Below are 23653 nucleotides of genomic sequence, written 5' to 3'. Positions count from 1 at the left end.
AGATTTTGGTTTTTATATGTGCTTTGTGGTCAGTGAGCCTGTAAGCTATACTAATATGTCAAGCACTACTTCAGATGCACCCGTGAATCTTCACAACCTGTGAGGTGAAGCACTTATTACTATGTTTTCTTATTCATGTACAAGAGGAAACCAAGGTTTTGAGCTTTCAACTGGAGAAGCTGAATCCAAGTCTGTTGGATGCCAAGGTCCATGCTCATAACCACTGCACCATACTGCCTCCTGAACGTCACACCCATGGAGCCGGGATGCCTTAGTTCACACAGGTCCTCCAAGAGGATGCACCCAATCCTCCAAAAGAAATAGGTCCAAATCTTTACCAGACCAAAATTCCATCTTGAGAGATTGTTTGGAGGTTCTAGCAGGGGAGTGCAGCTACTCGTATACCTTTGACCAAAGAACAGTCCTCCTTTAGCAGGGAAGATCGTCCTCTTCGACCAAGCGTGTATCGGGAGGGATACACATGGAGCGGTGAAGGAGGAAGGGGACATCCCCCTAGCCAGCCAGACCAGCCGAGTCAACCCTAGGGATCAATGGGATTGTCGCAGCCAGATCGCCCTCACATCCCCAAATTCCATCTTTAATCCCAGTGAATAGGCCCTGAAAACTGTCTACTTTCTTTTCTCAAAGGCTTCTACTAGACCACCCACCAAGGGGATTAAGCAAATCTATTTAAGGACAACAGGTTTTGTTATCAGAGGCTGAGTCCCCCAGTGCTGGGAAGCTCTTGGCAGGTGGCATGACAAGGCCAAAGGTTTAGAAAGGGAAACTGACTTGCTACAGAGGAAAAAGGGATCAAAGGCTAAAACCATCAGGTGGTTGCAGATCCCAAACCTTTGCACTTTGTGCCAAGTCAAACAGGTTTCTGATTGCTTAGAAGTATCAGATAGTAAAGGATTCTTAAGCCTCAACAACACTTCTGCAGGGAAGCTGTCAAAACCCGACTCTGGTGGGACTCGAACCCACAACCTTTGAATACCCACACCGGGAGCCGGCTAGAAGTCCAATGCGCTATCCGTTGCGCCACAGAGCCCACAGTCAGCATTTATGCTTAGGTCATATCTCCGCCTGAAACCGCCCTTTTAGCACTCTGAGCGGAATGCTTCGCCTTTGTTTACTTCTGCTCCGGTCTGAAGCAAGGATTCCGCATTCTCCCCTGACAGTAAGGATGAGAGCGTTTTCCCCACAACCCCGACAACCGAAAACAGGGGATGAGGGGCCCAGGGCGGAGCCCGCCTGCCTCTTCTCGAGTATCGCGGGTCTCCGAAACCGGGCGGGGCAGCGCGGCGCGGACTACAACTCCCAGAGTGCCGCGCAGCGGCGCCGCCCGAGGTTGACGCGCGCGCAGGGTGGGCTGGGTCCGGACGGCGTCGGGCGGTGCTGGGACTGCGTTGCGTGACGGGCTCTGCCGCGCGCGAGCAGCGGTGAAGGCGTGGGAGGTGGTGCTGCCAGCCCGCGGAGCTGGTTTAGGTTTAGGGAGGCGGGCGGGGCCTTGCCGGGTGCCGAGCCGGCTGAGTGCTGCTGATGCCCCCCGCGCTCCCCACTGCGCTGCCGCGGCCGGGCTGCATCGGGACTGGACGCCGCGCGGCGGGGCTGTCGCCTGGTGAGCACAGGCCGGGCTGGTGGGTCCCCGGGCGGGGGAATGTGTCCAGCCAAGTCTGGGGAGGTAGTGCAGACGCGCCCTGCAGCTCAGACTCCCCGAGGGGCGCTGTTACCGTGGCTCTCTGGAGGCGAGAGGGTCCGCATGACCCGGGACGGGGCGCCAGGGAAGTGGGCACCCCCTTCCCTTCACCCCGTCTCCTAGGCTTCTGGAACAGGCTTCTGCCCTGTGTCCTGGCGGGCTCTGAGAGCTCAGAAGTTCTCGGACCTTGGAGACCCAGTCATTAGGGTTAGGGACGCTGCTGGTTCCGTCCCTCCCGCTTTTGGCTTTTCGCGAGGAGGAGCCGGTAGTTTTTAAGGGCTTCCTTTGGCCCATATCATGTCATCCTTTGACATCCTTTGACTTGGGGTCTCTCAGGCTGCTTCACAGCCTTGACTTTCAGCCTCTCCCCCGGAATAGGAGAGCCGGAAAGGAAACTGAGTCCTATCTGCAGCCCCCTTAAATTAAGTCCTCAAAACACCAGGAATAGAGCCGAGAGTCCTAGTCATAAACTATCCCTTGCGGCACAGCAGCCGTTCCCCTCCCTTTAAGTCCCAGACCCCAGAGGTTCAGCTCAGCGGCTTGTTGAGTGTGTTCCTTCAAGGCCCTCTCCTCTCCCTCTCGCTCTCCCTCAATCACCTTTCCCCCTTCGGCGGTCACCTCACACGCGCTTTTCAGGCGTAACCCGCTTGCTCCTCCGCCCTCTATCGGCAGGCAGAGCTCAGAGTTACCTCAGATTGTGAGCAAGGACCGAGCTGAGCCCCCTTTCCAGGAAGCTGCTCAGTTGGGTTTTGTGGCTTGGCTCGGGCATCTACAGAACCAACCTGGGTCTCTGGGTGGGGAGTCGAACCAGGGGTGCTTAAGTCTCTACCCCTCCCCCCACACACAGACCTTGGAGTAAGAACCCTGAGTACCAGGAGAGGGAACTACTCTGTTCTGGCTAAAAGAGCCCCTGACAGCAAGTCTCCCTACACCCATTGCACAGAGGGGGAAACTAAGGCCTAAAGTGGAAAAGGGACTTGCCCAACGTCGTACTAAGTGGCAAGTAAAGATGGGACTAGGGGACTAGAACCCAGCCTTTCATCCCCAGAACTCCTCACATTAAGTCCCGTGCCTGTAACCTATCTCTCCCAGCAAGCCCTTGGAGCCAAGCCTGGAAAGGGACCCCTGTCCTCGGCATTCCCACTCAGTGTGACAAGGCTCATTATAGGCTGACCCTTTGGAGTAACAGTTACCTGGCTCTTTGGGCCAGGAGTTGGGGGGCCCAAACATTGGGACTGCTGACTGCCATGTACCCACAGGCTACAATGCTGCTCGGAGCATCTCTGGTGGGGGTGCTGCTCTTCTCCCAGCTGGTGCTGAAACTACCCTGGACCCAGGTGGGGTTCTCCCTGCTACTTCTTTACCTGGGATCTGGTGGCTGGCGCTTTATCCGGATCTTTGTCAAGACCGTCAGGCGTGATGTCTTGTGAGTATGTCTAGCCTTCCCCTAGATTTCCCATGCCATCCTGGGCTTCTAATACCCCAAATCTCCCAGACCAGACCCTGTGGTTTCTGGCAGCACAGGGCATCTGGGTCCCAAAGGAGCAGCCTTTGCTCCATACCCTTTCCCTGGCAGTACCTGGTATCCATCTCCAAGATCAAGGACTCCTCCTGTGGAATCTCCCTAACCTGAGTTTGCTAGCCTGGGGCAGGCTTGGGGCCAAGGATATGCATCAAATAATCCGGTGTGTTGTAAGGGCATCTGCAGTTCATGAGAGGTTGAAAAAGTGTCCTGAGAGAAAGGCCCTGCCTTCAGGTCAGCATGAGTCAGAGAAAGCACAAGGGGCACTGACAGTCCTAAAACTGAACAATCTGGGGAGCAGATTGTCCCCAAAGAAAGTCAGGCATTCTCCACAGAGGCATAATATACCAGAAACACCTGCTCTCACCTCCTCTGTGCCAGTGCTGGCCTTGGCCAAGCTCAAACTGGTCAGGGGACGTGTAAACCCCTAAACTGCCATGTGGACAGAGACCCAGTAGTCTTGCTCCACTGTGTCCCATTTTCAGAGGTGTCCCATACCTAGATTAAATGACTCAGCATTTGTCCAATCTGAGTTGATTGCAGAATGAGATGTTGAGTGACCATGACGGGGGTTGTAGCAACAGAGAGCTGAAGGAGTGGGGAGCAAGGAGAGATGGCCTAAGTCAGGGGTTTGGGGAATCAGAGAGGCCTCTTGGAGGAAAAGTAGTTGTACTTGAATCGTACCTTCAAGGTTACAGGAAGAGAGTATTCCAACCAGCAAAGGCAGAGAGGTCCGAGAACTGGGAGAGTTCAAGGGTTCAGAAGGTGGGTGGAGGGTGCAGGAAAGGGGGATATTGCCAAGTGGTTCCACAAACACCAAACTTGCTTTGTGCTTGGCACTGAGCACATTATGGGGGAGGAAACTGAGCAAGACAGAGTCCCACCCTTGCTGGGTTCACAGAGAGAAACTAGACAAATTGACAACCTCACATTTTATTTACGGTGGCCATGAGGGGTGGGAGGCAAGTACAATATGCGGGCAACGAGAAGCCCCAGATGAGAAGCTTGAATTTTAACTTGGGGACCTGAAGAGCCCTGGAAGGCCTCTGACAGTACTGCAGGCTCAGAGCAGAGCTTAGGGTAGAAATTGACCTCTGAGCCAAAGAGGCATGGTACTCAAATCCTAGCTCGGTTGCATCCCTTCTGTGAAGCCCTGGGCAAGCCATTGTACCCTCAGAGCCCAAGTTTCCTCCTCTGTACAGGAGAGAGAGTAGTCATGCCAGTCTTTTCAGCATTGTTGTGAGGTATCAGTAAGATGTTGCGTGTTATGTGGCTTACACAATGCCTGGCAGGCAGAAGGAGTTCAGAAATGGAAGTGTTGAGGTGCTCAGCAGTCACAGCTCCATTGCTCCCACACAGTGGTGGCATGGTGCTCCTGAAAGTGAGGACAAAAGTACAGCGGTACCTGCAGGAACGGCGGACAGTGCCCATTTTGTTTGCCTCAACGGTTCGGCGCCACCCTGACAAGACCGCCCTCATCTTTGAGGGCACCGACACCCACTGGACCTTCCGCCAGTTGGATGACTACTCGAGCAGCGTGGCCAACTTTCTGCAGGCCCAGGGCCTGGCCTCAGGTGATGCGGCTGCCCTCTTCATGGAGAACCGCAATGAGTACGTGGGCCTGTGGCTGGGCATGGCCAAGCTGGGTGTGGAGGCTGCACTCATCAACACCAACCTCCGACGGGACGCCCTGCGCCACTGCCTGACCACCTCCCGGGCGCGGGCCCTCATCTTTGGCAGTGAGATGGCCCCAGGTGAGCCCCGGGGAGTCAGTCATTGGGGGGGATGCGGGGCATCCCAGAGGACTTTGCACAGCCCACCACTACCGTTTAGTCCTGGGGGAGGCTGTGTGACTTAGAGAGGGTGAGGGCGTGAGCCCTGGAGTCAGACAGTCTGGGCTCTACCACGTGTAAGCTGGAGATCCTGGTAAGAGACCTGAACTCTCTGAGCTTCAGTTTCCTCATCTATGGCACCTACCTCACATATTTTTCAAGAAGCTGCTTTACCTAAAGCACTGAGCACAATGTCTGATCCCGGGTGAACACTCCGATATCATGGTAATCATTCTTGTGACTAATTAGGTCTCATTTGCCTCATCTGTAAAATGGGAGTGCAAATCCCTTCCCTGCTGTCCTCACAGAGCTTGTGTCGTATTTGCTACCACATTGAGCACTGACAGTGTGCGGAGCTTGGTGCTTTACAAGCGGCATTAATCTTCACCTGCACCTTGGGTGAGGTAGGCATTGTCATATCATTTTTACGGATGAGGAGACTGAGGTTCAGAGGGATTTGAGGAACTCACTCAAGGTCACACGGCTGGTAGGTGGAAGAACTAGGGTTTGATCTTGGGTTTGACCGCAGTGTCTGTCTTTTCTCCCCACACTGCTGTGGTGGTAGGAGAATGGACAGGGAAGGTTATTAAGATGCTGAAAGGGGGAAGATGTAGTGCGGGGAGGGAGAGGTTTAGACAAATCAAGAGACAGCCAAGGAGGGTATGGGAATCCCTACATTTTCAGTGTAGCATTTATGCAATCTAAAGCTTCTTTTAAAATAAAGGGGAAAAAAAAAGAAGAGAGACAGCCAGAGGAAGTGGGGCTGAGCAGGCCAGGACATCTGTGCAGTGCACAGGGCGGGGGGGGGGGGGGAGGGCTGAGAATAGTTTCCCACTCTCTGAAGGGGCTCACAGGCCACTGGCTTCTGATCTCCCACTTCTCCCTTCTAACTAGACCCTATGGAGTAGCATAGTACAGTGGTGAAGAGCTCAGACCTTGGTGTGAAACAGAACTGGCTTTGAATCCCAGGTTGAGCACATTGTAGCTGTGAGCAAGCCCCTCTGTTGTCAGAGCCTCTATTCCATCTGTAAAATGGCTGTTGTTCGTACCTGCTTCGTAGGGTTGTGTCAGCAGGAGAATGCATGTGAAGAGCCTGCTGCGTGGTTAATTGCTAACAGGGAGATGTCGCGCCAGTCAGCCTCTTCCTTGTTATGCAGCCCCAGGTGCTGTACCATCTCTGGGGGTGGCCCAGTCTCCCCCGACATCATGGCCAGTGCTGACATGAACAGAGGCCCTGGAACCTGGGCTTCTTGTGCTGCCTGCTGACCCACCCTGTCTCCTCTGCAGCTGTCTGTGAGATCCATGCTGACCTGGACCCCTCACTGAGACTCTTCTGCTCTGGACCCTGGGAGCCCAAGGCGGTGCCCGCGGGCACAGAGCACCTGGACCCCCTACTGGACAATGCCCCCAAGCACCTGCCCAGTCCCCCTGACAAGGGCTTCACAGGTGGGCTCCCCACCCCCACAGAGGGGTTCCAGGGTGGGCTGGAGACAGAGCACTGGCCTTGAGGCCAGAAGGCCTGGGTACTTCTGTGGGACACTCCAGGGTTTTACTGTAAGGGTTAATGAGCTAATGTGTATGACAGCACTCAGCACACAAAATCAGTTCTTGGATTTGTTGTACAAGCCTTCATCAGTGGCTGCTGTGTGTGGAATCGTGTACCCAGGAAGCTGCTCTGTGCGCATTTTGACTGGGGAAGAGGGGTTGAGAGGCAAGACTTTGAATATTCATCAAGTACCTTTCCGAGCAAGACTCTGTTGGGCCTCTGGCTGTGACCTCTCTGCACTGGGCTGCCTGCCCCCCTCCTCCAGGCAGCCTCCCTGGGCTGAGCTGCACCGCTCTCCCTGTCCACTCCAACCTGCCTGCTCCTTTGGCTCTCCTTACACGCCTTTCATTTTGAAACGGCTTGGCTTGCTGCTTTGACTGGTGGCTCAGAGCTTGGGCCACCAGTCATATCCTGGCTCTATCTCTTACCTTGAGTTACCCTGGACACCTGACCTTTGATTCCCTCAGCCATAAAAATAGGGAACGGAACAGAACCTAGTTTATTGCGTGGCTCTGAGATTGCAAGAGGTATAGTGGGTAAAGTCCTGGACTAGGGTGTGGACAAGTGCTTAGTAACTGGTTGTTGTCATTATCAGTTAACGTCCCTTGTCTGCAGGTCCTATCTCCATGGTGCTTTTGTAAGCTACCTCAGGAAAAGGACTCTGGCAGAGTCACCCTGGTGCCCTCACGGTATCCCGCCTAGGCATTCAAAGAGCAGGAGATGGTTGCCATTTACTATGCAGAGTCACCTCAGGGAGTTCCTGACTTTAGGAACCTCCAGCGTGGTACGACTGAACCTTGTATTTCTGTGATAGTGTGGCATCCCTGTTCAGGTCTGAAGGTTGGGCTAAATAAGCAGTCAGTGGTGGAGAAGCTGCCCGGTCTCTTCTTCTACCCAGAACACCCCACTTCTGGCATAATGCTTAACCATGCTCTTAAGCCCTCCTTCGGGAAGCCCGTCCTGGGGCCACCTCCTCTTCCTCGGGCCTGGGTCAAGTGCTTCTGCTGTGTTTCGACAGGCCCTGTGCTCCCCACCTCATCCTAGCACCGTGCTCAGTACTGGGATCGCCTGTGCCCCCATCTGACTGTACCTCTAGGCTGTCCCCTCCCCTCGAGGGCAGAGACTGTGCCCATCTTAGTCCCTCTTGTATGCCCAGGCTTGGCACAGAGTGAGGGCCCAGGCATTAGAGCAGAGAGCAGTATGTGGGGTCTTCACAGTAGGCTTCCCAGAGCAGGCGCTGAAGGATGTGCACATGCAGGTGTCGGTCTTTCTGACTGTCCAGCCCTGTGACGCAGTGGGGTGGCTGTGCCCCCCTCTCACAGCTACTTTTGTCTGTTTTCTCTCAGATAAGCTCTTCTATATCTACACGTCGGGCACCACGGGGCTGCCCAAAGCCGCCATCGTGGTCCACAGCAGGTGAGGGGCAGGGGCCTGAGGTGTAGGTGGGCCCTGGGAGCCTCTCCTTCTGCCTCTCCGGGGCCCATAGGTCCTCCGCCCTCTCCCCTCTAGGTATTACCGCATGGCTGCCCTGGTGTATTATGGATTCCGCATGCGGCCAGATGACATTGTCTACGACTGCCTCCCCCTCTATCACACAGCAGGTAAACCTAGGTCTGGGCCCCTCAGCTTCCAGCACGCCCCTCCCGCTGGTCCTCAGGAACTACACCCCCTTTTTCAGGCAGTATGTTACAGTGGAAACACATGAGCTTTGGAGTCAAATCTGGGTTCAAATCCAGACGTTGCCAGTGATTCCACCTCAGTTGTCTTGTCTATGAAAGGAGAGTCACCACACCAGCCTGAGGCCATGTGGTGGCAGCATCCCACAGGTGCCTGGGCAGGCCTGATAGTTCATCTCCTTTCCACAGATGGACATGGCATTGCTGCTTGGTTTTAGGCACGTGGGAGGAGATAGCAGTTGCATAAATACAGTTCCTGCTCTCAAAATGCCTAGACTCAGTGTGTGTGTTTGGGGCAGGATGAATGATGGGGACCTCCCTAGTGTAAGAAATGGCATGATGAGTGTGGAGGAAGGGCAGGGAGCTGGGACTTGGCATAGGGGAGAGCCCAGGGATGGGAACCCTGAGAAGGCTTCCTGGAGGAGGCACACCTGAGCCAGACAGATGCCGAGAACCCTGTGAACTCAAGTCTTTCCTACTGAATGGCAGTGTTACAGGTATGGGACACGGGGCCTGGCCCAGCAGGTCAGTCTGAAGAGTATGCACTTGATCTCATAGGCGCTGGGGAGCCATAGGTGTCTGAGCAAGGCAGAAATCAGTTTGTATAGGAGAAACAGGAGAGGAAACGGAGAGACAAGGGGAAGGGGGCCTATTAGGAGGCTGGCCTACAAGAGGAGGCTCAGGAGGGAAGGGTCTCCCACCTCCCTGACCCCCAGAGCCCACCCCTCTGCCTTCAGGAAACATTGTGGGAATCGGGCAGTGCCTGCTCCATGGCATAACAGTGGTGATTCGGAGGAAGTTCTCAGCCTCACAGTTTTGGGATGATTGTATCAAGTACAAGTGCACGGTAAGTGAGAAGGGAAGGAAATGAGCCATCCCAGCCCCCTTGTTACCTTCCCACTAACCCCACTTCAAGGATACCTGTCTTAGAACTGAGATGACCAGACATTCGGGGCAGTAGCCCCACTGTTCAGATGGGGAGACCAAGGCCCAGAAAGGGAAAGGGTCACACACACACACACACACACACACACACACACAGAGCCCCTGGGGGAGATAGGACTAGTAGGAGTAGGGACTTGGGAGGCTGGGTTGTGGTGAAGTCAGAGCAACCTTCGAGCCTGTAATCACACCAAGTCCACCCCCAGATTGTGCAGTACATTGGTGAGCTGTGCCGGTACCTTCTGAACCAGCCACCCCGGGAGGCAGAAAACAGGCACCAGGTGCGCATGGCGCTAGGCAATGGCCTCCGGCAGTCTATCTGGACTGACTTTTCCAGCCGCTTCCACATCCCCCAGGTGGCCGAGTTCTACGGGGCCACTGAGTGCAACTGCAGCCTGGGCAACTTTGACAGCCAGGTAGGGCCCAGGTTGGGGCATGGGTGGGGCTCGGTGGGTGAGGGGTCAGGGTTCCAGCGTGGGAGAATGGGTGTTGGATACCCCCCTTCGTTTTCCAGTTTTGGGCCCATGGTAGGAGAGCCCAGGCCCAAGTCTTGGCCTTCGCAGGTGGGGGCCTGTGGCTTCAACAGCCGCATCCTGTCCTTCGTGTACCCCATCCGGCTGGTGCGGGTCAATGAGGACACCATGGAGCTGATCCGGGGGCCCAATGGCATCTGTATTCCCTGCCAGCCAGGTCTGCCCGGGGCCGGAATTGGGGGTTGGAGGGGTAGGGGTTGGCCCAGGAGGGAGATGACACAGGTGTGGGTGGGTGGGGAGCCCTTTTCTGACCAGTGGCCATCAGTCAGCTCTTCTCAAGTCTTCTACAAGTCATTCATTCACCATCTCATTCATCCATCTATCCATCCATTCTCCTGTTGACTTGAGAGAACTCTGTCCAGGGTGCCTGGTTTTGATCCTGGCCCAGCCATTTAACTTAGTGACACGAGTGAGTTATTTAGCCTCTTTTTGCCTGAGTTTCTTCATCCGCAGATGGGGATGATACTTCACTGGGTTGATGAGGATTAATGGTGATAATGTAAAGCTCCAGGCACCGAGCTGTGGCTCGGGAACTGTTGACTTTGGTCTGAATGTCCACGTAGATCTCTCCACCCATTATTTGTTTGTTCATCTTCCCATCCCTACAGTGAACAGACGTTATTGAGGGCCTGCCTGTGTCAGAGGGAGCTCCCAGGCTAGGGGAGAAATGGGGCATTTCCCCGGGAAGCAGTGTGACTTGAAGTTAGATCAGGACTGAGGGTGTGTTTGGGGTGGAGGGAACAGGTGGAAGATACTACCTGGGGACAGTTCTTCCGAATCTGACTCTACCTTCCCTGCCCTCTAGGTGAGCCAGGCCAGCTGGTGGGCCGCATCATCCAGCAGGACCCCCTGCGCCGCTTCGACGGCTACCTCAACCATGGTGCCAACAATAAGAAGATTGCCAAGGATGTCTTCAAGAAGGGGGACCAGGCCTACCTCACTGGTGGGTGGACACCTCTCCCCAGCCCTTCACAGCCCCCTTCCTGCCTCAGCAGCAACTTCCTATGGGAGGGAGGAATGAGGGGAGCTCCTCCCACCTGCAGAGAACACCTCCCTAGGACTGCCCAGTTCCAGCCCTTGTGGTAGAACAATCATTGGGAGCCAGCGAGGACTGCCTGGCTTAAGCCTCTAAATCGAGAGCCAGGGCAGACCCAGCTCTGCCTCACACAGCTCCTCCCTAGGTGATGTGCTGGTGATGGATGAGTTGGGCTACCTGTACTTCCAAGACCGCACAGGGGACACGTTCCGCTGGAAGGGAGAGAATGTGTCCACCACTGAGGTGGAGGGCACGCTCAGCCGCCTGCTGGACATGACCGACGTGGCAGTGTATGGCGTTGAGGTCCCAGGTGTGTCTGGGAAGGCATGGGTGGGCAGATGGGAGCGTGCAGCTGGCTAGCACCACCACGGGGCACCCTGCCCCCGGCGTCTCATTTTCCATCTTATCACCTCTAGGAACTGAGGGCCGGGCCGGAATGGCTGCTGTGGCCAACCCCGCTGGCAGCTGCGACCTAGAGCACTTGGCACAGGTCCTGGAGAAGGAGCTGCCCCAGTACGCCCGCCCCATCTTCCTGCGCTTCCTGCCTAAACTGCACAAAACAGGTCTGTCCCCACCCCCATTCCAACTCTCAGGTTCCAGACCTAGCCCCCTTCCTGCTTCCTTCTGGAAAGACCTGGGAGGCTGTCATTTGATCTTCACCCACAGCCTTACTGGGCAATTAATAAACTGCCCTCCCATTGTATAGGTGAGCAGACTGAGCCTTCAAAGAAAGGAGGGCCATCCATTCATTTATGGGACAAATATTTATTGCATGCTTACCATGTGCTAGTCACTGTGCTAGGCCTTGGAGATACAGGTAACAAATTCTGGTGGGACGTTTGCCTTCCCAAGAAGCTTCTAGACCAGTGCAGGAGGGGGCTGTAGGAAAAGGAATTGCAAAGATGATGAATGGAATACAGGTGATCAGGCTGCCAACAATGCAAATGAAAGAGTTTTGGCCTATTACTGGGATGACTGGAAAGTTCTCCTGAGAAGGTTTAAGCTGAGACCTGAATGGGGTAGGGAGGCATTCTGGGCTGTGGGAATGGCAAGCATGAACTTCCTGAAGCAGGAAGGAACTTGGGTGCTGGAGAATGCAGGGAAGTCCCCAAAGCAGGAGCAGAGTGAGAGAGGCAGATAGTAGTGTGTAGAGGGAGAGAGAGGCCACAGGGGCTAGAACCCAGAGCAAGATCTTGGCCACTGTGGGAGAGTGGGAGAGGACTGTAGGTGGAGAGAAACGGAAGGGGGCTGTCACAGGCATCCAGGTGGGAGTGGGAGAGGAGCAGTTTGCCCAGCGTCACCCAGCAGGGCCATGCTGTCCTTCCAGCTGTCTGTCTACTGAGGCTTCCCAGCAGTTCCCTGATGGGCAGCTGGAAGCACTGAGGCTCATATCAGAACCTGCCCCATCCTGGCTCTCAGCAGAGCTCAGCTTCTGACCACATCTGCCTGGCCGCCCCCATGTGGTCCTCTTGCTAACTCCTGCCCTCTGGTGAAAGGCCTTTGCTGACAACCCGGCCCCTTCCAAAGAAGGAGGCAGGGAAGGAGACTGGTGCTGAACTCTTGACCAAGACTAGGCTCCCTGAGAATTGGACAGCCACTATGACTTCTTGTCCAAGGAGGCAGGGAAGCCATCAGACCTAGGATTTCAGATAGGCTTTGCTGTAGAACCAACCACCTCAAAACCTAACAGGCCTAAAATAGCCATTGTATTTGCTCAGGATCAGGGTCAGCAATTTTGGGGTGAAGTTCAGCTGAGTGGTTCTTCAGTTGATCTCACCTGGGAACACTCAAGGAGCTGCAGCCATGAGGTGATTCAGCTAGGGCTGGACCGCCTAAGACGGCATTACTCCACTTCCGGCTCTCAGCTGGTTGGTTTTCCAGCACTGTCCAACAAAACTTCCCACCTGATGGAAATGTATGTCTGCGCCCATCGCGGTTGATACTGCTAGTCCCACGTGACTGTCAAGCACTGGAAAGCGTGCCTGAGGAACTGAATTTTAAATGTTTAATTTTAATTTGAATAGCCACAGGTGGCCAATGGCTGTAGGACTGCACAAATCTAGGGTGTCTCAGCTTGAGATGGCTCCTGCTCCATGTGGCTTATCCTTTAGAAGGCCAGACTGGTCTCAGGGCACCTCCAAGAGGGCAGGAGTAGAAGCTTCAAGGCTCGGTGAGGCCTAGACTAGCTCGGAGCTCTCACAACATGATTAGCTGTGTCATGTTGGCCCTGGGGGGTGCCTCTCTGAGCATCAGTTTTCTCATCTATACAGTGGGGCACAAATCGAAAGGTATGTAATTTACTTTACATACTTTTAAAAAGAATGACCTTGAGAGAAAATCTTTGTGACCTTGAATGAAGCAGAGTTCCTAGATAGAACACCAAAAGTACTGTCCATTAAAGAAAAATTAGACTCTTAATAAATTAGAGTCTTGATAAATTAGACTCTTAAAAATAAAAATATTTGCATTTCAGAAGGCACCATGGATAAAATGAATTACTAAGCCCCAGACTGAGAGAAAATATTGCAACTCATTTGGCAGAATAAACCAAGAATTCTTACAACTTGATATATGACAACCAATTTTAAAATGGGCAAAAAATTTGAACAGACACTAAAGATGATATACAGATAACCAGGTAGCACAAAATGCTTGTCATTAGGGAAGTGCAAATTAAAACTACAATGAAATACCATGACATACCTATCAGAATATCTAAAATTTAAAAATGGATCATGCCAAGTGTTAGTGCAGATGTGGAGAAATCTGAACCCTCACGCGTTGATAATGGAAATGTAAAATGGAGTGATTCCTTTGGAAAAGAGTTTGATAGATTCTTAAAAAGTTAAGCATAAACTTACCAGATGGCCCCAAAATTCCACTCCTAAGTATTTACCCAAGAGAAATGAGAACATATGTCCATGCTAAAACTTGTACATGAATGTTCAGAACCACGTTATTAATAATAGTCAAAGAGTGGAAACTACCCACAGGCCCATTAACTGCTAAATGGATGAACAAATTGTGGCATACCCATACCATCCACACAATGGGATATTACTCAGCAAGCAAAAGGAAAAAAATCATCCTTTATAGTATACATCAGTGATTTTTGGTATAGCCACAAAGTTGTCTAGCTATCACCACAATCTAATTTCAGAACTTTTCATCACCCCAAAACGAATCCCCAAACCCAGTACGGTCACTCCCCATTCTTCCCTCAACCTAGCCCCTGGCACCTGCTAATCCACTTTCTGTCTCTGTTTGCTTATTCTGAGTATTTTGTGTAAATGGAATCATTCAGTTAAAAACAAAATAACTATGCTGCTAATTAAACTATTTTGGAGATGTAAAAATGTGAAAACATGTGCATCTTAGAATCCATAAAATGTTCAGCACCTGCCTCCTGGGGTGCAGGATATGTGAGACCACACGCGCCCACTGGGTACGCAAGGAAAAGGAGCCAGCAAAGTCAGAAGACCTGAATTCGGGTCCCTACTCTGCTCTCACTGCATGTAACCTTGGGCAAGTGGCTTCCCTTCAGGTCCCATTTTCCTCCTCTGCAGACTGAATAATGCAGAGCACCACCACCCCTTTGCCAGGCTTGATCTGAAAAGCAGTACATGTAATGGAGGGGGCATTCCTTGCAAACTCTTTGAGGGCCAAGCCCCCTCTCCCCCATACCTCCTCTTATTCTGTTGTCTCTAGCCCTCCTTCCCCCGACCGCTCCTAGACACTGGTGGTTGGGTTCCTGGGGGCCCCTGCCCATACCTTCTGTCACTGTTCTTCCCTCTTGTCTCCATTTCTCCTCCAGGGACCTTCAAGTTCCAGAAGGTAGAGCTGCGGAAGGAGGGCTTTGATCCAGCCATTGTGAAAGACCCACTGTTCTACCTGGATGCCCAGAAGGGCCGCTACTTCCCACTGGACCAAGAGGCCTATACCCGTATCCAGGCAGGCGAGAAGAAGCTGTGATTCGCCCCCTGCATCCCTCTGAGGGCCAGTGGATGCTGGATCCAGAGCCCTGGCTTCCACCTCAGAGAGGTCCTGGGCAATGCCAGACCAAAGCAAGCAGGGCACAGCACCTCCACCCCGAGGTGCTGACGCCTGTCTCTGAAAGCTGCCAAGTGACTCACTGCCACCTCTCCCACCCCCTCCAGAGGTTTTCTGTGAAAGCCTCATGTCCATGAAACTGACTTGGGCCCCCTCAAGATGATGTCTTAAGCCAGGGCAGGGAGAGTTGGAGGTATCACCAGTAAGTGGGACCAGGGCAGAAGCCCCCGGACTCAGGAAAACATCAGAGTGGACAAGGGCAGGAGTGGCCCAGTCAGGTGGCTGGAGAGGATCCTGGTTCGAGCTGCCCAGATGTCACAGGAGGCTAGGAGGAGGGCCTGGTGGGGAGGGCTCTGCTGCTCCACTTGCAGTAGAAAGCCCAGGCAGAGGCCCTTCCCTCTCTTCCCCTCCAGCCTTCTCCCCCTGCGCCACTGCCTGGCTGATCCTCAGGCAGTGCATTTGTGTCTTTGTGGGTCTGTCCATGTCACATTCTCCATCTCAGTCCTGGCCTGGTTATAAGAGATGGAGAAATGGGGCAGTGGGGAGGGGCTCAAGAGCCAATAAACTGCCTTGACTCCCCCTATCTGTGTGCATGCCATCTGAGCTCTCCCCAACCCCCGAGTCCTCCCAGCCTGGGCTTCTAGGCCTTGCTCAGATGCCCCCTACTGCTCTGACCCATTCACTTGTGTCGGTTTATTTGTTCACTTAGACCCTAGGGATATGGCAGGTAGGATGACACTGTGCCTGACTTCAATCTGCCCTCTCAGGGCCTCTTCCCACCTGCGTGTGGCAAGGTGGTTAATAGCATAGACTTAAAACTCCAGACCAGCTCTGGCGCTCATCAACTTGGGGCCTTGGGCAAGCGGGTCAGACTTCTCGTCGTGAAATGGGAAGAAACAGTTAAGAGGATTTAGAGACTTAAGGCAGCCATTAGGATGAAGGAGGTATTCAGAGTTTATGAGGCAAAAACCCCAACCTAGGGCAGGATTTCAGCCCCTTGCTCAAGCTATTACCTCAACCCAGGTGCATTTCCTGACTGCATAGGGGCTGGAGAGCCCTGCCTGGTTGGGAGGAGGCGGGCAGTGTGAGAGCTGGAGTAGCAGGGCTGCCTAAACTTTGCACAGGTCACTTCCAAGAGCAGAGTCTTAAAAAAACAGCACTGTCAGCAGTGCTAGGCCCCATCACCAGAGCCACACCCAGCCTCTGCCAGGGCAGAGGGCAGTGTGTGCCCCTTCTGTGTGTCTGGTGCTTTATCTTCACCATTTAACCCTCACCACAGATCTGGGGTAGATTTTCTAATGGACTTTCAAGGAAAGAACCAGAATTTGGAGTCTTTTGAGTTACTTGACCAAGGTCACATAGCAAGTAGTGGAGGCTGGAATGCAAGCTTGGCTCCAGGAATCCTTACCCTCCCCACTGTGCCACCCTACCTCCTAGTGCCACCAGCAACAGGAAAACAAGAGCTTCTGTGCCAAGCATGCCTGTAGGGCTGATTCTGTGGACCATGCCCTAGGCCATGGGCAGTTTAGGTGGAGGGTGGCCAGGTGGGGAACTCTAGGGGTGGGGTGAGGTATAACCTTCGAAAGAGGAATCTGGTGCCTCTTAGGGTTAAAGGTGAAGCAGAGCAGGAGTGAAGGCCCTTGAACTGCTAGGGAGTTTGAAGGTGGTGGGCATGACTGAGTGCAGTGCTCTAGTGTGGCCAGCAGAGGGCATGTGGGTCTTGGCAAACCTAGTCCTGGCCCTTGGAGCACAATTTAGGGATGCTGGAAGAAGCGACTGAGTGCCCACCCTTACCTCCAAGCAGGTGCTCAATCCAGAGGACCCCTTGGTGTGCCTTTGAGGGCCTTTGATCAGGCTTCCAAAGGGTAGGCTTGTTTGACAATGCGCTTTTACATCTTTAACCCTCAGTGGTAAGTTCTCTACAATGAAAAGAAAGAAACAGCCCCCCACCTCCACGCCAGGGAAAGCTCTTCCACCCTCAAGGTTGAACTTTCACTGAAAGGCAGTATGGAGTGGTGGTTAAGAGCTCGGGCTCTGGAGTCAGTCTTGCATTCAAATCATGGCTCTAACATTTGCCAGGTTAAGCCTCCGTGTCCACTCCTGTAAATGGAGGCCAAGAAATACCTACTTTGGGATAGTTGTGAAAATGCAATGAGATGGTCCCTGAAAATTTCTTATCACAGGGCCTGGTGCTGATACAATACATGATAGTTAAAAGAAAAAAGTTAAGGTGCTAAGACCCCAAACCCGGCCTAAGTTTTCCACCCGGACCCTACCTATCCCCCCCCATCTCTCCATGAAGGGGCAAGACTGGCCCCTGGCCCCAGTATCTCTCAGATCTGCTAATGGTCATCCCCAGATGTGCGTGGCATCTCCATACACAAAGTAGGTGCTCAATAAATGCTTGTAGAGTTAATAGTAGTAACTACCATTTATGGGCCTTTCTTTAATTTTAAAGATTTATTTAGGGAAACGGACTTTGGCCCAGCGATTAGGGCGTCCGTCTACCATATGGGAGGTCCGCGGTTCAAACCCCGGGCCTCCTTGACCCGTGTGGAGCTGGCCCATGCGCGGTGCTGATGCGCGCAAGGAGTGCCGTGCCACGCAAGGGTGTCCCCGCGTAGGGGAGCCCCACTCGCAAGGAGTGCGCCCGTGAGGAAAGCCGCCCAGCGTGAAAAGAAAGAGCAGCCTGCCCAGGAATGGCGCCGCCCACACTTCCCGTGCCGCTGACGACAACAGAAGCGGACAAAGAAACAAGACGCAGCAAAAAGACACAGAGAACAGACAACCAGGGGAGGGGGGGAAATTAAATAAATAAATAAATCTTTAAAAAAAAAAAATTTATTTATTTCTCTCCTCCCCCATTTTCTGCTCTCTCTGTTGTTCACTGCATGTTCTGTGTCTGCTTGTTCTCTCTTTAAGTGGTACCAGGATCGATCCTGGGACCTTCCGGAGTGGGAGAGAGGTGCTCAATCTCTTGTGCCACCTCAGTACCCTGGTCTGCTGTGTCTCATTGTCTCTCCTCTGTGTCTGTTTATTTGTTCCGTCATTTTGCTGCACCAGCTCTCTGCATGGGCCAGCTCACTGCGCAGGCCAGCATGCCTTCACCAGGAGGCCCTGGGAATCGAACCCTGTACCTCCCATATGGTAAACAGGAGCCCAGTCACTTGAGCCACATTTGCTTCCGCATGGGCCTGCCTTTATTTGTGGTTTACAAAGCACTGTTAGTCCATATTGAGCAGATTCTAAATATGTGTGCAGCAAGGGCAGGGGATGCCAGGATGAGAAGATAAGAGACCCAGGCCTAGATCTGCCCTCAGGGATCCCGCCATTGGCAGGGTGGGAGTGGTTTTGTGGTCGGAGAGCTTTCTAGGAAGAGTTACCCCAGAATTGGAGTGAAGAGGGAAGCGGGGAAGAGTGTTCCAGACTGGGGGAGTGGCAAAATGTAAATGCCTGGAGGTGATGGGCAAGCAAGGCAGATTAAAGAAGTTCAGCAAGGCTGCAGTGAGGTGGGAGGAGTGAAGGAGGGAGACAGAGGAGGCAAGATACTGAAAATGAATTCTTCGTGGGCACTTCCACTTGCACACCTCCAGAGACTAGGAGCTCCCTTAGGAAATCCTTGTATTGAGTCTAACTCGCTTCCTCAGACTACGGCTAATGGCCACCATGCATCAAGTACTTACTATGTGCCCAGCACTGTGCAAAGCGCCTTGTGTGCATTGTTTCATTGACACAAAGCAGGTTCTTATCTCATCCCTGTTCCACAGATGAGGAGTCTGAGGCTCAGAGAGGCAAAATCTTCCCCAAGACCAAAAGTGTGAGAATGGCAGAGCTGGGGTGAAAGTCCCCCTTCCCTGAGCCTCAGTGTTCCCATCTGCAACCTGCCTGCCCTGCCCAGGAAGGTTGGGAGGGGCCTGCCACAGCGTCCCCTGCCCAGGGAGGTTGGGAGGGGCCTGCCGCGGCGTCCCCGGAGGTCCCTCCATCCTTAGGACAGGCAAGTGGCCGCCCAGGCCAATGCTTGGTGTATCACTTTCAACTCCTGGGAAGAAGGCTAAATACCTCCGAGGGGCCCATTGATGTGGTGAGGCAAGGGAGAGGGCGGCCAAGTGACTTTCAAAGGGGTCTGAATGCAAGGCCCGACCCCTCCCCCCAAAGAGGGGGCCCAGTTTCCTCCCGGCCTAATGATATTCTGGGCTCAGCCCTAGTCTTTGGCGGCAGTTTAACCCGAGCCTGGGCGGATTTCTTTCTCACTGATCTCAGCTTGACACCCAATTAGCACAAGAATGGGAGGAGGAAGCCTGCGAGAGGCGCCTCCCAGCCTCCCGGGGCGTGCGAGGGGAACAGGCGGGCAGACAAAGGGCAGCGGGCAGGGGGGTACCCGAACCCTCGCCTCCTCCGCCTCCCCCACCTTTGTCTCCTTAGGAGCTTCAGAGGGGTGGAAGGCCAACGCCCAGGACAGCCAGCCTGTTGGAGGGGACAGGGGATAGGGTCCCAGCCCCGCTTCAGTGTGGATCCAAGGGGATGGCATTTGAGTGAGCTCAGCCCAGTTAGGGTCAGTGGTTAGGGGCAGGGATCCTGAAGGCACATAAACCTGGGATTGAGGCTGGACACTTAGAGATCCACAAATTCTGGGCCTCGTTTTCCTCATCTGAAAAATGGGGATGCTAATAGTCCCTACCTGTGGAGTGAGCATGGGGTCAGGAGAAGGATGGGCTTTGTAAGAATGAGAGTGGGGCATTCGCAGAACTAGCCGGGCTACCCAGAAGCGAGCTGCCAGTCTCTGGGGCTAGGAAGGAGAAGCCCAGGACCATGTGCCTGTTGCAATGTGGGAAGGATTCCCACTCCAAGAGGGAGGGAATGCTTCTGGCCTTTTTATGCGCCCTCTGGCTCCTCAGCCTCCCTCCCACAATCCACTTTGCACTTTGGCTTAGATATCAGTTCCTGTGGGAAGTCTTCCCTGATCTGGAGCTGGGTTCCTGCTGGTTTCCTCTGGCTCCCACGGGCCCCATGTTCCCTTTTCATACCATCGATTGCACTGTGTAGTCCTTTTTCCCATGCCTGTGTCTTCTAGAACATCAGCATGAGAGGTCAGGGACCCATTGGTCTTGTTCACCATTGTGTTCCCAGCACCAGCACTGGGCCTGGCATGTGATAGGTGCTCAATGAATGCTCCCAGATGCTCCCTGGAGCTCTGTTTGGGATTCACCAAGGTTCGATCCTGGAGACCCCTGATGTGGAGAGAGGTTTCCTGTCAATTGCACCATCTCAGTTCCTGGTTTCTGCTGCACTTCACCTTGACTCTCCCCTTGTTTCTCTTTTGATGCATTATTATTTTGCTGCGTGACTCACTTGCATGGGCACTGGCCCACCACATGGGCACTCATGTGGGCACTTATACGGGCACTGGCTCACCATGCAGGCACTTGTGCTCACCACACTGGCACTCATGCGGGCACTGGCTCACCATGTGGGCACTTGTGCTCATCACGTGGGCACTGGCTCGCTGCATGGGCATGCTTTCTTTTCTTCTATTTCATCAGGAGGCCCCAGGAATTGAACCTAGGTCCTCCCATATGGTAGGCGTAAGCTCTATCTCTTGAGCCACATACGCTTCCCTCATAAGACTTTAAAGTTATGAAAAAGGCAAGGGGCATAGGCAGGACCAGTTATGAGTTACCGTGAGGTTTTTACAATCCTAAGATTAAGATTATAGAGTTATACATTCATTATCAAAGATCAAGGTATCTGGGTTATAGTCAGTGAGTTCTGGTAGTTTTACATATTTACTTTTGACTCTTCTACAATATACTAGAAAGTAAAAAGGCATCTATATAATGATTCAGAGACCTATACTCATTTGTTAACTTTTAACTCTTGGTTACAGTGGGCAGGCAAGAGAGAAAGCAAGTCCACATGAAAGGAGATGAGCTGGAGGAAGAGGGCGGTGGCAATGGTGGAAGAATTTGAGGTAAGAAAGGAAACTGATCGAAATCTGGTGATTTGATGTGGGAGCTGAAGGAGAGAAAATTAAGAACAATGTCTGGGTTTCTTGTTTTGGCATCTGAGTGGGTGGTAGTGGTATACCTGAGACTGAGAAGCACAGGAGAGAGCCTGTTTTAGGGAGAGGCACCGTGACAAGAACTCACTAGAACCCTATGAGTGAAGCACTGTTACCCCATTTTACAGATGTTGAAACTGAGGCATAAAGATGTTAAAGGACTTGCCCCCAAACACTCAGGAAGTGGCTGGACCTGGATATAAAGTTCGTGGTTGAACTCCAGAGACCTCACTTTTTTTCCTCTGGTTGATACCAATCTATGTTTACTGAATAAACTACACCCAGGACATGACGAATTAGTCAATATCAAGAAAGCCATGGACATAGCTCCTGTTCTTGAAAACTCCCTCCCACACCTCCACAACAATGAGAAAAGGCACAGTAAATTCACAGGACACCAGGCCTAGGCCTGGGGAGGGGGGTGTGGGCAGGGGCCTTAAATTACAGTGATAGGGGTTAGGGGAGCAGATAAGGGAAGGAGGTGGGGTCCAGGCAAGCCCTTGGGGCAGAGCCCATTCAGCTGATCCTTCTGGAGCCCCTGCACCCCAATCTGTGATGAGGCCCTTGCCCACCCTCCACCCCCAACCAGCCCACAGGGGTAGGCAGCACAGTGTGGGAGAGAGGCCCTGCGGTCTCAAGCAGGGTGGGCACTGAGCCAGGGGGTCCAGAAGGGTGGGACCGCTCTTCCTCTGAGCATGCCCACTGAGGCGTGGGTCCCGCCCCCAGTCCCCATCCTGCAAAGGGCTTGGTACTGCAGAAGGAATGGACCTGGTTCCTGCCACCCTGGCATGTTTCCAGGTCAGCAATTAGGAATTAAAAATAGTCCAGGATGGGAGGAGTTGTACGTGGGGGTGGGGAGGGAAGTGGAGAAGCCAGGGAGAGGGCCTGGTCCATCCCAGTGGATGGATTCCTGCTGCTCAGCCCCTTTGGCCTAGCCTGAGCTTGGGCTTACATCCCAGGAGGCAGGGGAGCGGGAAGGAACAGGACAATTACATAAGATACCATGGAGAAGTGGATGTGGCTCAAGCGATTGGGTTCCTGCCTACCATATGGGAGGTCTGTAGTTTGGTCCCAGTGCCTCCTAAAGAAGACAGCAAGCTGATGTGATAGGCAGGTGTGGCAAGCTGATACAACAGGATGATGCAACAAGAGACAGAAGAAGAAGAAAAAAATCATAATGAGAGACACAACAAAGCTGGGAGCAGAGGTTCCTGGTCCTTCCCAAAGAGGACAAGCAGGCGCAGTAAGCTGATATGACAAGATGACACTACAAGAGACATAAGAGGAAAAACATAATGAGGGATATAACAAAGCAGGGAACAGAGGTGGCTTAAGTGATTAGGCACCTCACTCCCACATTAGAAGTCCTGGGTTCAGTTCCTCATGTCTCCTAAAAGAAACAAAGATGATGAACAGACACAGCAAGTGCAAACAGACACAGCAAGTGCAACAACAAGGGGGTGGAGAGAGACAAATAAGTAAATCTTTAAAAAAAAAAGATATCATTTTAAAAAATTAAAAACAAATGCCAACATTATTTCATCAATCCTCAGTCCTGCCCCTGCCTCCCATCCACCCCCCACTTCAACAGAGCCTTCACTTCACCCTCTCATAGCGACCTCATCTGTTTGTGCATTGTTTGTGCTCATTGTCTGCTTTTTTTTTAAGATTTATTTTATTTATTCATTTTCCCCACCCCTTGTTGTTTGTGCTAACTGTGTGCATTCGCTGTATGCTCTCTGTGTCTGCTCATTTTCTGTTTAGGAGGCACCAGGAACCAAACCTGGGACCTCCCATGCGGGAGGCAGGCGCTCAACTGCTCGAGCCACATCTGCTCCAGCTCCCTCTTTTCTTTTTTCTTTATTTTTTTAAGAAATGTGTGTGTGTTTTTAAAAAAGATTTATTTATTTATCCCTCCCTCCCCCTATGGTCTGCTTTCTGTGTCCATTTGTGTGTTTTTCTGTGTCTGCTTGTATTCTCATTAGGCGGCTCCGGGAACCAATCCTGGGACCTTCTGGAGTGGGAAAGAGGTGATTACTCTCTTGCACCACCTCAGCTCCCTGTTCTGCTATGTCATCTTATTTTCTCTCCTCTGTGTCTCTTGTTGGGTCATCTTGCTGTGCGAGCTCTCCACGTCGGTATCGGGCGGCACTCCTGCGTGGGGCAGCATTTCTGCGCTGGGCAGCACTCCCACACAGGGTGGCATTCCCATGAGGGCGAGCATTCCATGTGGGCCAGCTTGCCCTCACCAGGAGGCCCTGGGCATCGAACCCTGGACCTCCTATATGGTAGATGGGAACCCAACTGATTGAGCCACATGTTTCCCTCACTCTTTTTTTTTTCTTTTTCCCTCACTCTTAATCATTACCATATTGCACCCTTAACTACAGAGGCTACACCATCACCCTCTACCAATGCTGAATTCACTTTTGGAATTGTGGTTTAAATGTCTATGGGACATTTCTCTTTACTTTACCATTTCCCCCAGGCTTGTTTTTTGTTTGTTTTTTTGAGGTCATGGGGCTCGGGATTGAACCCCAGGACCTTATATATGGGAAACTGGTGTACAACCACTGAGCTTCATTGGCTCCCCAAATTGTTTTTTTCCCTTTGTTTTGTATTTTTAGGAGGTACCAGAGTATCAAACCTGGGACCTCATATGTGGGAAGCAGGCACTCAACCACTTGAGCTATATCTGCTCCCCTAGGCTTTTTTTTTTAAGATTGTATTTATTTATTTATCTCTCCCCTTCCCCGCCC

At 52.7% G+C, this 23653-nt stretch overlaps 1 protein-coding gene and 1 non-coding gene across 2 annotated transcripts; one reads left to right on the top strand and one right to left on the bottom strand.

Annotated features, from left to right (window-relative positions):
• Nucleotides 1-959: 959 nt before the first annotated feature.
• On the bottom strand, nucleotides 960-1051 carry TRNAR-UCU (transfer RNA arginine (anticodon UCU)). The gene is given in 2 exon segments: nucleotides 960-995; nucleotides 1015-1051. It is a non-coding gene; the product is annotated as a tRNA-Arg (tRNA).
• A 310-nt stretch (nucleotides 1052-1361) lies between these two features.
• Nucleotides 1362-15419, top strand: SLC27A4 (solute carrier family 27 member 4). The gene is made up of 13 exons (XM_004453020.5): nucleotides 1362-1621; nucleotides 2959-3125; nucleotides 4581-4975; nucleotides 6341-6499; nucleotides 7946-8015; nucleotides 8109-8200; nucleotides 9013-9122; nucleotides 9424-9633; nucleotides 9781-9907; nucleotides 10556-10693; nucleotides 10932-11096; nucleotides 11203-11349; nucleotides 14601-15419. The coding sequence occupies exons 2-13, from the start codon at nucleotides 2965-2967 to the stop codon at nucleotides 14756-14758; spliced, it is 1932 nt and encodes a 643-aa protein (XP_004453077.2). The 5' UTR covers nucleotides 1362-1621; nucleotides 2959-2964; the 3' UTR covers nucleotides 14759-15419.
• Nucleotides 15420-23653: the final 8234 nt, after the last annotated feature.

The sequence above is a fragment of the Dasypus novemcinctus genome, chromosome 8 (assembly GCF_030445035.2).
Source record: "Dasypus novemcinctus isolate mDasNov1 chromosome 8, mDasNov1.1.hap2, whole genome shotgun sequence".
NCBI classification, from domain to species: domain Eukaryota; kingdom Metazoa; phylum Chordata; class Mammalia; order Cingulata; family Dasypodidae; genus Dasypus; species Dasypus novemcinctus.
The sequence above is the reverse complement of the archived record's forward strand: the minus strand, read 5'-3'. Positions and strand labels throughout refer to the sequence as shown.